General features: G+C 45.7%; 1 protein-coding gene across 1 annotated transcript in view; it reads left to right on the top strand.

Moving 5' to 3' along the window:
- Window positions 1-12422, top strand: part of AATF (apoptosis antagonizing transcription factor) — a 69134-nt gene extending 56712 nt beyond the window's left edge. The window contains exon 12 of the mRNA XM_081890433.1: window positions 10622-12422. Coding sequence (XP_081746559.1) covers window positions 10622-10685 — 64 coding nt within the window. The 3' untranslated portion in view covers window positions 10686-12422. The remainder of the gene's footprint in view (window positions 1-10621) is intronic.
- Window positions 12423-12755: the final 333 nt, after the last annotated feature.

Here is a 12755-nt window from a genome sequence, read left to right as displayed (position 1 = left end):
CAGTGGCTACCAGTCACAGTGGCTATCCATGCTTCTGGGTACCAGTTGCTGGAAAACGCAGGAGCTGAGAGTAGCCTTGCACTGAGCTCCTTCTTCCCATAGGCATCCAGTTGTCCTCCGTGAGAACACAGGGCTCAGGGCATTGGGTAAAGGTGGGTGGGATGCTCCTGGCACATGAAAAAGGACCGGGGCAAAGATTGTGCAGCCCCCCCCTCTAATTGGTCCGGAACTAGAGCAATGTTTCTAAACTTGGCAGCGCCTTTTAATGGCATCGTTAAAAGGGTTTCTCGTCGCTCCTTTCTTTATTAGCGTCTCCCTCTGTTCCTTATCAGACAGCGGGACAAACATAACTCATGGAGCTGATTTTGATCTCTAGTTAAAGAGGATTACAGCTTTGCATTAACTTGGATTGACATGGTTTATAATTTGCCCGCTGATACAGATGCTGCCAGGGACACCCACACCATGTGTGCGCGAACACGCTCAGGCACACCTGGCGCATTGCTGTCGGGAAAAGAACACTTGAACGCAGCACTTTCTTTAAAAAAACAACTGTTATTTTATCACACTTTTCCTCCAAGCAGCTCAAGGTGGTGTACGTGGTTCTCTGTTGTTGTTATCCTCACAACAACCATGTGAGGTAGGTTTACTGTAGGTGAGAGGCAAAATCTAATTTATTAAAAGCAGCTTTGCCTGTTTAACAGCCACTTTCACTCCCACTTTGATATTTGACGTCCCTCCTCTTGTTGGCCACCAAAAGTGGGCAGGCTCTATGTGTTTTAGTCAGGGGTGGCGCATTTTCCCAGACTAGGTTCCCGGGTTCTAAAAAGCGGGCTCTTCCTCTGTGTCAGTCACTGCCCATCTTGCTGCGAGCTGTAGGAGGTTCCTCTAGGAAATCCGGGCATTAAAGGATTAATAGGTTTCTGTGACATAAGAGTTAGCAGGGGGGAAATCTTCACAAGTTCCTAGTCTTTTACTCTGTGTACTTTGTACGTCTGGTATTAAAAACACTGAGTGGTTGGATTAGTGGGGGAATTTGGGTCTGGAGCTGTCAATCCCGCTATCTCTGCAAATACAAGAAGTTATCTTTTTGAAAGTTTACTTGGAGGGTCATTTTAACCCCCATGTGTGTCCGCATGACCACTTCCTTCTGCGGTTCCTGGCATTTTCACGAGCTCCACGTAAAGTTTGTTCTGCATTGGTGAGAAATTGGTATTATTAGTGTGGCAGCACCTGTTATTATATTATACAATGGTACCTTGGTTCTCAGACTTAATCCATTCCGGAAGTCCGTTCCAAAACCAAAGCGTTCCAAAACTAAGGCGCGTTTTCCCATAGAAAGTAATGCAAAATGGATTAATCTGTTCCAGACTTTTAAAAACAACCCCTAAAACAGCAATTTAGTATGAACTTTACTATCTAACGAGACCATTGATCCATAAGATGAAAGCAATAAACAATGTACTGCAGTCACACAATCAATCAACCAATCAGTAGCTGAACTGGGTTCCACACAGTCACAAAAACAAAACAAAAAAGCCTCAAAAATAAAAACGAAAAATAAATAGCAAAAACAGACAGACCTCAGCGTAACACTCAAAACGGAGCACGTTTGGCTTCTGAAAAAGGTTCGCAAACAGGAACACTTACTTCCGGGTTTGCAGGGTTTGGGTTCCAAGTTGTTTGAGTACCAAGGTGTTTGAGAGCCAAGGTACCACTGTTATATTATTATTATATTATATTATATTATATTATATTATATTATATTATATTATATTATATTATATTATATTATTATAAATTGTATTTTTCTTTGAAACTCCCTGCATATTGATATTAAGCAGATGCCTTCACTGTACTGTTATCGCCACCTGCTTCAAAAATTTTAAGTTTAGGTAAGCCTACCTGGGCAATAAAGGGACGCGGGTGGCGCTGTGGGTTAAACCACAGAGCCTAGGACTTGCTGATCAGAAGGTTGTCGGTTCAAATCCCCGCGACAGGGTGAGCTCCCATTGCTTGGTCCCTGCTCCTGCCAACCTAGCAGTTCGAAAGCACGTCAAAGTGCAAATAGATAAATAGGTACCACTCCGGCGGGAAGGGAAACAGTGTTTCCGTGCGCTGCTCTGGTTCACCAGAAGCGGCTTAGTCATGCTGGCCACATGACCTGGAAGCTGTACGCCGGCTCCCTCGGCCATTAAAGCGAGATGAGCGCTGCAACCCCAGAGTCGGCCACGACTGGACCTCATGGTCAGGGGTCCCTTTACCAGGGCAATGTAATTTTACATGTACGTTAGTTATTAAAATCTGCAGATTTTATCTATATATTGATAATTCCAATAGATTTGGAAGTCTTCTTATTGCTTCTTATTACGTATATATTGGAGGGGGGGGTAGGCTTGGAATGTACAGTTTTCTAAGCCCAGACCTTGCCCCCCGCAATAGCTCCATTCATAGCCAGGCCTCCCCAAAAGTCAGCTCCCCTCAAGCCTTTGCAGTTGGACGGGCTGTAAACATAGGCAATGCCCTGCAAAGCAAAATTTCCTGGACCTCTTTGCTTATGGAAATGTCCTTTTAAAAAACAACGGCGAAGAAGTAAAATAAATAAAGCTAACCTGTTAAGAGCGGCAGGATGATTTGTTGCTTTCCCCCAGCGAGACCATTTGTCATCTCTTGCGTAGAATCTGTTACGAAACAGCCAAGCTGTGGAAGGGAGGAAACCATTCTAGGGCTGCGGGATATTAAAGTACGCAAAAAAGGACCTACTCCTTGGCCAAAACACTATTAAAAAAACAACAACTTTTTGTTTGTGTATGTGCTCTTTTTTGTGATTTATGTGTCCGAATTTGAGTTTGTTCTCTCTTTATTCACCCGTCGGGGAAGCCGTAACTTCCTCAGCTCTGCATAGTTGACTCTGTGCTGCTTGTGGGGCTGAATGTGCTTCTTTTGCACGGTCCGTTCTTGATTTCTGGGTCACAGGGGAGACTATGCAGCAGCCGGGCACCATAGCCATGCCCTGTCAGCAAGGAGGATTCCTTGACCTACCCCTCCAGATTCTAAGGGCACCATTGTTCAAGGGAGATTCAGCACCCACCGCCAAATTCAGGTCGAGCAATTCCAGTTGATGGCGCAACCGGCCACTTCCCCAAAATATGGGGCTTCTTGGGATGAGGAAGGTGACAGGAAAATGAAGCTGGAAAGCATAGGAAAGAACACACTTGTCATCTAACCTTCCTGCAAACCGAATGTGGTGAATGCTCAGTGGAACTCCCTGCCTGTTGATATCAGGCAGACGCCTTCGCTGTACTCTTTTCGGCACCTGCTAAAAACTTTTTTGTTTTTAGGCAAGCCTACCTAGAAACTTAGAATGCTGATGCGTGTTTTAATCAGTTTTTAGTTTTTTGTAAGCTATTATACAATATATACAATATTATATATTGTAAACTATTATAAAATATTATTATTTTATTTTTTTGAGTGTTTTAAATTGTTAATTCTTTTATCAATATAGTTTTACCTTCTTTGAAAACTGCTTTGAGGTTTTGTTTTTTGTTGTTTTTTAACAATTCAGCAGTTTATGGATTTTATGAAAACTAAATAACAGGAAGGGCCTTAAGATTCAGTTGCCACATCCTTATGGGTGTATCTTCACAGCAATATTTTTTTTATATTATAATAATCATTGTCATTATTATAGTAATCTCCATTATTATACAATAATAATTATGATTATATTAACTGAGGTGTCTCCTTTCACTTAAACCTCAAGGCAAGGTTTAAACCTTAAATCTCCTAAAACAGGTTTAAAAACAATTTTAGAAATGTATAAAGTGAGGTCTCAAAGCAAAAGGATTAAGCACTTAAAGCAGATTCCCCCACCCCATCCCATTGGAATTGCTTGTCAAAACAAAAATTTCTTCAGTTGTTTCGAGAAAAACAATCTGTGGACGGACACCTGTCGCATCTCAGTGAGGGTGCTTGTTCCACAGACCAGAGGTGTAGCTGCACAGTGGGCCAAAGCTTTGCTTAAAAAAAGAAGAGAGACAGCTGATTTCTGCACTCACTACTCAGCGCAGAATTGTGGAATCTTCTCTCAGAATCTTGTTGACCATTGCTGCTGCTGCTGCTGCGCTTCCTAGGTTTCTGCAGAAATGGAGTCACAAAGGAATCTGGTGTGTTACAAGTCTGGTTGCCTTATGCCCTTATGTAACTGAGTCTGCCCTCTTTTGACCATGTTTCGGGGGAAGCCAATAAGCCTCACCCTCTGGAGAAGTTACAGATAGGTAGCCGTGTTGGTCTGCCATAGTAAAAACAAAAAAAATTCCTTCCAGTAGCACCTTAAAGACCAACTAAGTTAGTTCTTGGTATGAGCTTTTGTGTGCATGCACACTTCTTCAGATACACAGATAAACCTCTGGAGAAGGACGAAGTATATACAGCCCGCAGAAGGAGAGACGGTAGATCAGTGATAGTTTCTGACTCTCAATTATTATTTTAACAATGACAACAACGAAAAGACTTCCCCTCCCGCCACCGCCCACAACCAGCCTTCGCAGGGTATTACAGCTCAGTGAGGGGAATAGAATAGGGGGTCTCTTAACAACTCTCAACACCCTTAACAAACTACAGTTCCCAGGATTCTTCACGGGGAGCCATGACTGTTTAAAGTGCTATAACGCTGCTTTAAATGTATAGGGTAGTTGTAGCCACAGTGAACCCACCCAAAAGGGACGCTGGGGGCCAGATTAAGAACATTCCACCCACCCCCACAATGCAGGGGAGTGGGGTGAAAGAGAAGCCATTGCTGTCCATGGCTGTCATTTGCACAGCCGGGTATGAAGAATCCCTTTTCCTCCCCCTACATTTCCCACCATTGCTGCCTGTCTGAAATCCTTGTAGATCTCTATCTTATCTCGGGAGGAGACGTGTTGGAGGTCACCCTTCGGGATTCCATGGCATTTATTCCATTTTAACGTCTTTCCCCCGTTCAGTTCCGCATAGAAGCCACTTCCTGGAACTGTAGCAGAATATCGTGCAAGTTTTGTGCTCTGTTCCGTGTTACTTTCCTTCCAGGAAAAATCCCGTTTGCAAACAATATGGAAACAATAAGCTTGCACTCGCTGTGTGAAAGATAGTGTGGAAATTAAATAGAATAAACCACGATGACGTTAAACAGAACAAGCCACCATGTAAATGCAGCCTAAGAGCAGGGTGGGTTGGGGGTCTAAAAAGTGGGTGTTGTTGGAGAGCCCCCTATCCTGACCTGGGGGGAAAGAGAAACTGCTGCAGGCTAGCTACTGGTTAATTTATGGCCTGGTATAATTGTTATTGCCCACATTCTCTGGTGTGGTTTCAATATTGTGTGTGTGTGCCCTTTTCCTGAAGTTTTGGCGGTTAAACGAGGGTGAGATTGCCCCCTAGTGCTCGCTCTCTCCTTTTTTTATAATGCCATCACAGATACTGAGAATGTGGGCGGCTTAAAATAAATGCAGCTGCATTTGGCCTTGTTTGGATAGTTATTTTTAAAACCACAGAATGGTTCACTTCTGCAACACTTTGCCCTGTTCCCTTTGGGGTTCAAACCATCGCCGGCCCTTGCTTTTGCTCTCATTTTGCATGTGGGCACACAAAAAGCTCCAAGCTCACCCTGCGTTTGGAGTTGCATGACCTCAAAATCCCATATCAGGAGCAGGGAGGAGAGTGCCCTGAATTCTGTGACCTGCATAAGTCATGCAGATTTAGCAGAGTTGCTTTGCGCCAGCTGCTGGGAATCGCAAGTGGGGAGAATTGTTGCTGTTTGCGCTTTGCATGCAGAAGGTCCCAGGTTCAGTCCTCAGCATCTCCAGGTAGGACAGGGAATATCCCCTTGTCTGAAAATCCCAGAGAGCCACTGCCACTCTCTGTGTACAATAGCAAGCGAGATGCACCAACAGTCTGACTCCATATAAAGCTAACTCCTGTGTATCTTTGCTGCAGACTAACCATTCATTTGGGTAGGGCCGTCACTTATTAGAACAATGCCCTTGCATTCAGAAGGACTCTGGTGGCGCTGTGGTCTAAATGAGTCCACCGGACGGTCGGTGGTTCGAATCTGCACAACGCAGTGAGCTCCTGTTGCTCTGTCCCAGCTCCTGCCAACCTAGCATTTCGAAAGCACACCAGTGCAAAGTAGATAAATAGGTACTGCTGCAGCGGGAAGGGAAACAGTGTTTCCATGCGCTCTGGTTTCCATCACAGTGTCCCATTGCACCAGAAGCGGTTTAGTCCTGCTGGCCACATGACCCAGAAAGCTTTCTGTGGACAAATGCCGGCTCTCTCAGCCTGAAAGCAAGATGTGGGCCGCAACCCCATAGTCACCTTTGACTGGACTTAACCATCCGGGGTCCTTTACCTTTACGCAGAAGGCCCCAGGATCAAACCTTGGCACATCCTAGTTGGGCTGCAAAAGTCCCCCAGTCTGAAATCTTGGAGGGCTGCTGCTGGTCAGTGTTGATAGTGCTGTGCTGACTGTATGAGGCAACTTCCTGTGCTCTTACGACTGGGGGGGGGGGCTTGTTTCCCTTCTACACCAAGAAAATCCCCCCCCCCCGCACCGATTCATTTTCCTAAATCAGGGTGGTGTTTCTTATGCAAATATCTTAATTACAGTGCATAATATTTACAGTCTCCCTGACCTCACTCTCAGATTTGATCTCGTTCTACCTCCTATCAGTTTCCCTTTGACTTTTTTAGGGGACAGGTTTCTGTCTGTGGGAGAGGTGCAGAATTCCAGCTGCACCCAAACTGCATCTAGCTGGCACCCTGCATTCCCCCCCCCCAAAAAACCCAGCTCCCTTTCTAACGAAATACACAAATAATAAAGCTAAGGTACTCGCGTGTTTTATGGCAAACGGCCCATGATCACTCCCCCCTCCACACTCCATCCCTGCTCCAAAGCAAGGTTTTATGATAATATAGTAAAAATATTAAATTAGAAAATGCCTCACTAAGGGTGATAAAACCTTACTGCGGTAGAAATAGGTAATTATCCCCAGCTCAGCCTAAAATGACAGTTTAACAGAAATAAAAATGTTACTGCTCATTACTTGATTTTTGTAGGTTGCAATAAAGGGTAAGTTAAACTTTAATTCAGGGGAGACCCCTGTTTCGACCCCACACCCTCCTGCACGCTCTTACCTTGGGAGCGAGCGCTATTAATTACTCGCTAGATGGGCCACTCCTCGGCGCTCGGCTAATTTGAACGCCCTCTGTGTTTTCCGCAGAGCCTTTCGGGCAAACTGTCCAGCCAGCCCAGATTGATGCTCTTCCTCTCTCTGGCTTCTGGTCTGACTATTAATAGAAATGGCCTCTCGAGTCGTACGGAGACAAGGAACGTTAGAGAGGCAGCGTTTCGCCATGTGCTTGACCTTAAGGAGTCGGGGCTGTGCGGAAAGCTGCTCTCCTATGGTTAAATCGAAAGCTAGTGGAGCAGGAAGATGCCATCTAGCTCAGGAGTGCCAGCACTGACCGGCAGTGGCCGTCCAATTCCCAGCCCTACCTGGAGACGCCGGAAGTTGAGCATGGCGTCTTCTAAACACAAAGCAGGTGCTCTACCCCTGAGCTTCAGCTCTTCTGCTAAAAATAAAACGATAAATAAAAATTCCAGTCCTCATCGTCTGAGCTATAGGAACATAGGAAACTGGCTTAGACCGATGGAGACCATTGATCTGTCCAGCTTAGTATTGATAGCCCATGCAGTAGCCCAGGCTTCCTCAACCTCAGCCCTCCAGATGTTTTCGGCCTACAACTCCCATGATCCCTAGCTAGCAGGACCAGTTGTCAGGGATGATGGGAATTGTAGTCTCAAAACATCTGGAGGGCCGAGGTTGAGGACTCTAGATCAGTGCTTCCCAAACGTGGGTCTCCAGCTGTTTTTGGACCACAACTCCCACCATACCTAACTAGCAGGACCAGTGGTCAGGGATGATGGGAATTGAAGTCCCAAAATATCTGGAGAGACTCAAGTTTGGGAAGCACTGATCTAGATACACAACTCCATAAGCATTTTAGGTACACAGCGTTTGAGATTTGGTGTCTTGTCCCTGTGGCTGCGACTCTTCAGGAATCCCAGAATCTCTTTTGGTTGTCTCACTTGCTGAGCAGCAGAGATTTCAAAACTTCTCAGTCAAGTGTGTTTGGGAAGTGTTATTTACTTCATCGCATCTGATCGTGATGTTTGTTGACATCAAGTTTTCTCACCCTTGTCTAACCAGCCATGAGGATTAGCAACTTGACCGTGTGTAAAAATACAGGATTTCCGAGCTTGATGGTGGTCATGTTAATATACACAAATTCTGAATATACATATATATACCCCCCCCACACACACTATACTAATATAGATACTTTTGGCTGTTCCTTAGCCAAACCTTTCTGTCGTTGCAGGTTTCAAATATATGAACTTATATTTATATTTATAAGTATATTTATATACTTATAAGTATATTTATTTATGAATCATAAAAATGAATCATAGACTAATTTTGTCTGTGTGTGTCTTTGACAAAAGCCGTCCTGTTCCCGTTATCAACACCACTGTTGATAGTGGGCCCTATTAATTTGAGTCTTTTGTTGCTGGGCTGTTTTCATTCCCCCTTCCTTCCCCCTCCGGTTCTGTGTCAACCTCAAGGAAAAAAGAACAACATATATGAAAACTAAATTATAGTCCCACGCAGCCTGCCTGATTGAATCCTCCTTACACCACCGCGGTCTCATACATCCTATTAAAATATTCAATCTTGTTCTCTTCCTTGAAAAGCCTTGTATGGAAAGGGCAAACTTATAGGGGGAAGAAAAACCTCATTCCCCAGAGAGATGGAATCTAGCCCTGGCGCAGTATTTACATATTTCTGTGCCGCGTGAGAGTGGCACTACACAAGGTCTCCCCAGCCCTCGTGTTTATTAATAAAGATTGCCGAATGCATTTTTAATTATCTCGCAGCCTTTTCATTTGAAGCCGTGGATGATGGTCGCCGCTTGCTTCTTCTAAATTGACCTTGAAAAGTTGCTTTCTCCCCCTCTTTCTTGCCCCTCCTTTCCCTTAACCCTTGTGTCACCTCAGAACTAGACCGCTGCAGCACTCTCCTCCTGGGGCGGCCCTTGAAAGCTGTTCAGCTGGTGCAGAATGTGGAGACCCTCCTACAAACAGGGGTGGCTTTGCATTGGTGGCTCAGCATCTGCGCATGCTCTGTGTCCTTCCCCAGGAACAGACTCATTCCCTTCCTGTGTCCCTCTTGCCTGCAGGCTCAGGTCATCTTCAGAAGACCTGCTTGGTGTTTGATCTTCATGTTCCCGCCAGTGTTGCCTTCCCAGCAGTGTCACCAAAGTTACAGAACTTGGTTTCCTGGGAGGCTAATATTGCGACTTGCTAGTTTTTAGAGAATGGGTCTGGCCCATTAGGGTGAATGGGGCTCTGACCCCATCCTTGAGTGTGGCTTCTCATCTCCATGTCTCCTTACTTGCCGTGAGTCTAGGGGGTGGCCCTGGCTTCCAGCTTCCTCCTCCTCCTCCTTAGCCCCAGAGCTCAACATGGTGGAGGAGGAGGATGGAGACAAAACGAGAATTCTTTGCCTCCAGCTCTGCTTGTCATTGACTCTGCAGGTCCAGCGACGGTTGGGCTCCCAGCCCCACTGAGCACCAGCCACTATTGTGTAGGTCAGTGGTTCTTAGACTTTTCCTCCCGGGGCCACCATTTCAGAATAAAAATTTGCTCACGCCACACTGAATGTTTAATTGATAAGAAATAACATTGGAAAGCGGAGAGAAACATGGCCACCTCTCATGGATGCTTTAGCTGAGATTCCTGCATTGCGGGGTGTGTGTGTGTCCTGGAGCAGATGACCCTCTGGATCCCTTCCAAATTTACAGTTCCTTGATTTATAACATAGTAAACAACTACAGTCGTACCTTGGATCCCAAATGCCTTGGCTTCTGAACAAATTGGCTCCCGAACGATTGAAACCCGAAAGTGACTGTTCCGGGTTTTTGAACAATTTTTGGAAGTCGGATGTCCGACAGGGCTTCTGTGGCTTCCGATTGGCTGCAGGAGCTTCCTGCAGCCAATCATAAGCCACACTCTGGTTTCTGAAAGTTTTTGACTTCCAAGGTACCACTATACTTTATAATATGACCAAGGGACACCCAAGAAGGATAAAAGAATTCAGCTTCACGCTACACTACACTACACTACACGGAAATGTTCAAATGTTTCTTTGTCCTTGGATCTTCCTGCCACGCTTGCCATCCTCTCCTCCCGCAACAGTGTGGCACACCCCATCCTTTGAGAACCACTGGTGTAGGCGGGTGGAGCCATGTTTCAGAGAGTGCCTGGGGTCCATTGAGTTGTATGTTTGTGCTTATAACTGCTGGCTGCTTCCAGCAGTCAATTTTGGATTTTCCATTAGCCTATTTTGTTGCTTGGTGGGGCTGACATAAGCGAAAGTGTTGTTGCTTGAAAAGTAGGGTTTTCTTGGTTGCTTGCTCCGAAAGGCTGTGGGACTCGTGTTCAAAGCTGACAAATGAAATCGAATAAAACGGCTGCGTTTTTCTGTTCTCTTTCTTTCTCTCCCCCTCCTCTCCCACCCAGAACGGAACTTTATCGGTCCCTCTTTGGCAAACGGCCACATCTCGAAGGAGGCGGCCACGCTTAGTGGTGGGCGTTGTGCTGCCACAAGCTCTGAACCTTGGAGAGGGGAACGTCCACCACATTCGGACACTATCCATCGCTCTGCGACTTCTCCTGCTCCCTTCCCTTCCTCCCCAGTCGATGGAGACGTCTTTTCTTGAGCATAACCAGGAGCTCCCACCGTATTTGATGAAGTTGAGAAGCCCCCGGAGGTATCTCCACTTCCTTGGAGTCGGAGTGCTCCTGGAAGCTAAACTCAAGGCTCACCCAACACATGACGACCTCAGCAAAGGTGGGCTCACACGTTGAAGTGTGCCTTGGAAGAGTTGGGCAACTTCTACCAACCTGTGCTTTCCCCCCCAAGTACGTCGAGGGCATGAAACCAGACACTTTAAGGGCCGATGAGCAATCTGGAAGAGTGAGAAGAACTTCAAAGTTTCACGGTAACCATCTCTGGTCAAATCCGGATGAAAGCAAACCATCGCAAGGACACTTCATAGGGGACCTTTGTAGCATCTTGTGTCCTTGAACTCCTTGACGGTGGTCAGAGACCCTGTGGAATGAAATCAGAATTAAAGAACAGTGTGTGTGTGTGTGTGTGTCTGTGTGTCACAACTGTGTTTGTGTTCCTGGGGAAAAGATGAACAGAGGGTACAGCACAACTGTTTTTGTTAGTGACACACCCTTGAGCGAAACTTGATGGCTGTAAACTATCCAATCATCTCCGTTCTAAAGAGACATGATTTTAAAGTGGGAATGAAGGAAATAGAACACCAGAATAGTTGCTTTTGGTCATGGCCTAAACTACCCTCTCTCGCTTCCCACAACTACCTTGCTGCCTTGCCTTGCCTTGCCAGAGCAGCTGGGGCTGATGGGAATCGTAGTCCAAAACTTCCGGAGGGCAACCAGGTTGGGAATTAGGTTGGGAGGTCTGTTCTTAAATATGTGTAGCTCATCATCTGAGTGGTGGCTTCCAAGGAGACCAAAAGTGGAAAGCAGCTAATAGAATGCGATGGGTGATTTGTTCTTCCCTAAAGTAAAGGATGCGGGTGGCACTGTGGGTTAAACCACAGAGCCTAGGGCTTGCCAATCAGAAGGTCGGCGGTTCGAATCCCCGTGACGGGGTGAGCTCCCGTTGCTCGGTCCCTGCTCCTGCCAACCTAGCCATTCGAAAGCACGTCAAAAGTGCAAGTAGATAAATAGGTACCACTCTGGCGGGAAGGTAAATGGCGTTTCCGTGCGCTGCTCTGGTTTGCCAGAAGCGGCTTAGTCATGCTGGCCACATGACCCAGAAGCTGTACGCCGGCTCCCTTGGCCAATAAAGTGAGATGAGCGCCGCAACCCCAGAGTCGTCCGCGACTGGACCTAATGGTCAGGGGTCCCTTTACCTTTAGAGTACTCCCCTAAAGTATTTTTGCTGATGGGGGATTTGTGGATTGCCTCTTCTGCCCCTCCCCCAGTTGAGAGATGCTCTTTGTTAGATTTACACCAGGACTAACCTCTACAGAGAGAAGATGATTCACTTGTTTTTATTCAGAAGGTCAAAAAAGCTGGAAATTAAATCCCTATAAAGTGGATTTATTAGCCTGCTGTGATCAATCTCCAATGGAGATTATCTTGCATAAGTATCATGTGCATATGTATGTTACCTGTATTGATTGCCTGAGGTCTCTCCTCTGCAACCGCCCCCGCCCCCCCCCCCATCCTTAAAACTGAATAAAACAGCTTTACAGAGCTGGCCAACTCATTTATTTATTCAAAATGTTTCTAGGCTGCCTTTTTTTTTCTTTTAAAGGGTGAAACCGCCCCCCCCATACAAAAGACAAAGCAGCTATTTGTTTATTTTGTTTAACGAAAGGTATATATATGCCGCTTGATTGCAAGGAAACCTCTAAGCGCATACAATAAATATTAAAACTTTATCCATAAAGTCAGTAAAAAATAAAGAATAGCACTATGTTGTCCCGTTCTAATGTAATGTAGTCATTTTAGCACAAGCCGTTTAAAGCCTTTCGCAGTCCGTCAGCAACACTCAACATTTATTTGAACAATTTAAGAGGGGGGGGGGACAAAACAGTTTAAGAGAAGACGAAAT

The sequence above is a fragment of the Podarcis melisellensis genome (genome assembly GCF_964234715.1).
Source record: "Podarcis melisellensis genome assembly, chromosome: 15".
NCBI classification, from domain to species: Eukaryota; Metazoa; Chordata; class Lepidosauria; order Squamata; family Lacertidae; genus Podarcis; species Podarcis melisellensis.
Note: the sequence above shows the minus strand (reverse complement) of the source record. Positions and strands in the feature narration are given on the sequence as shown.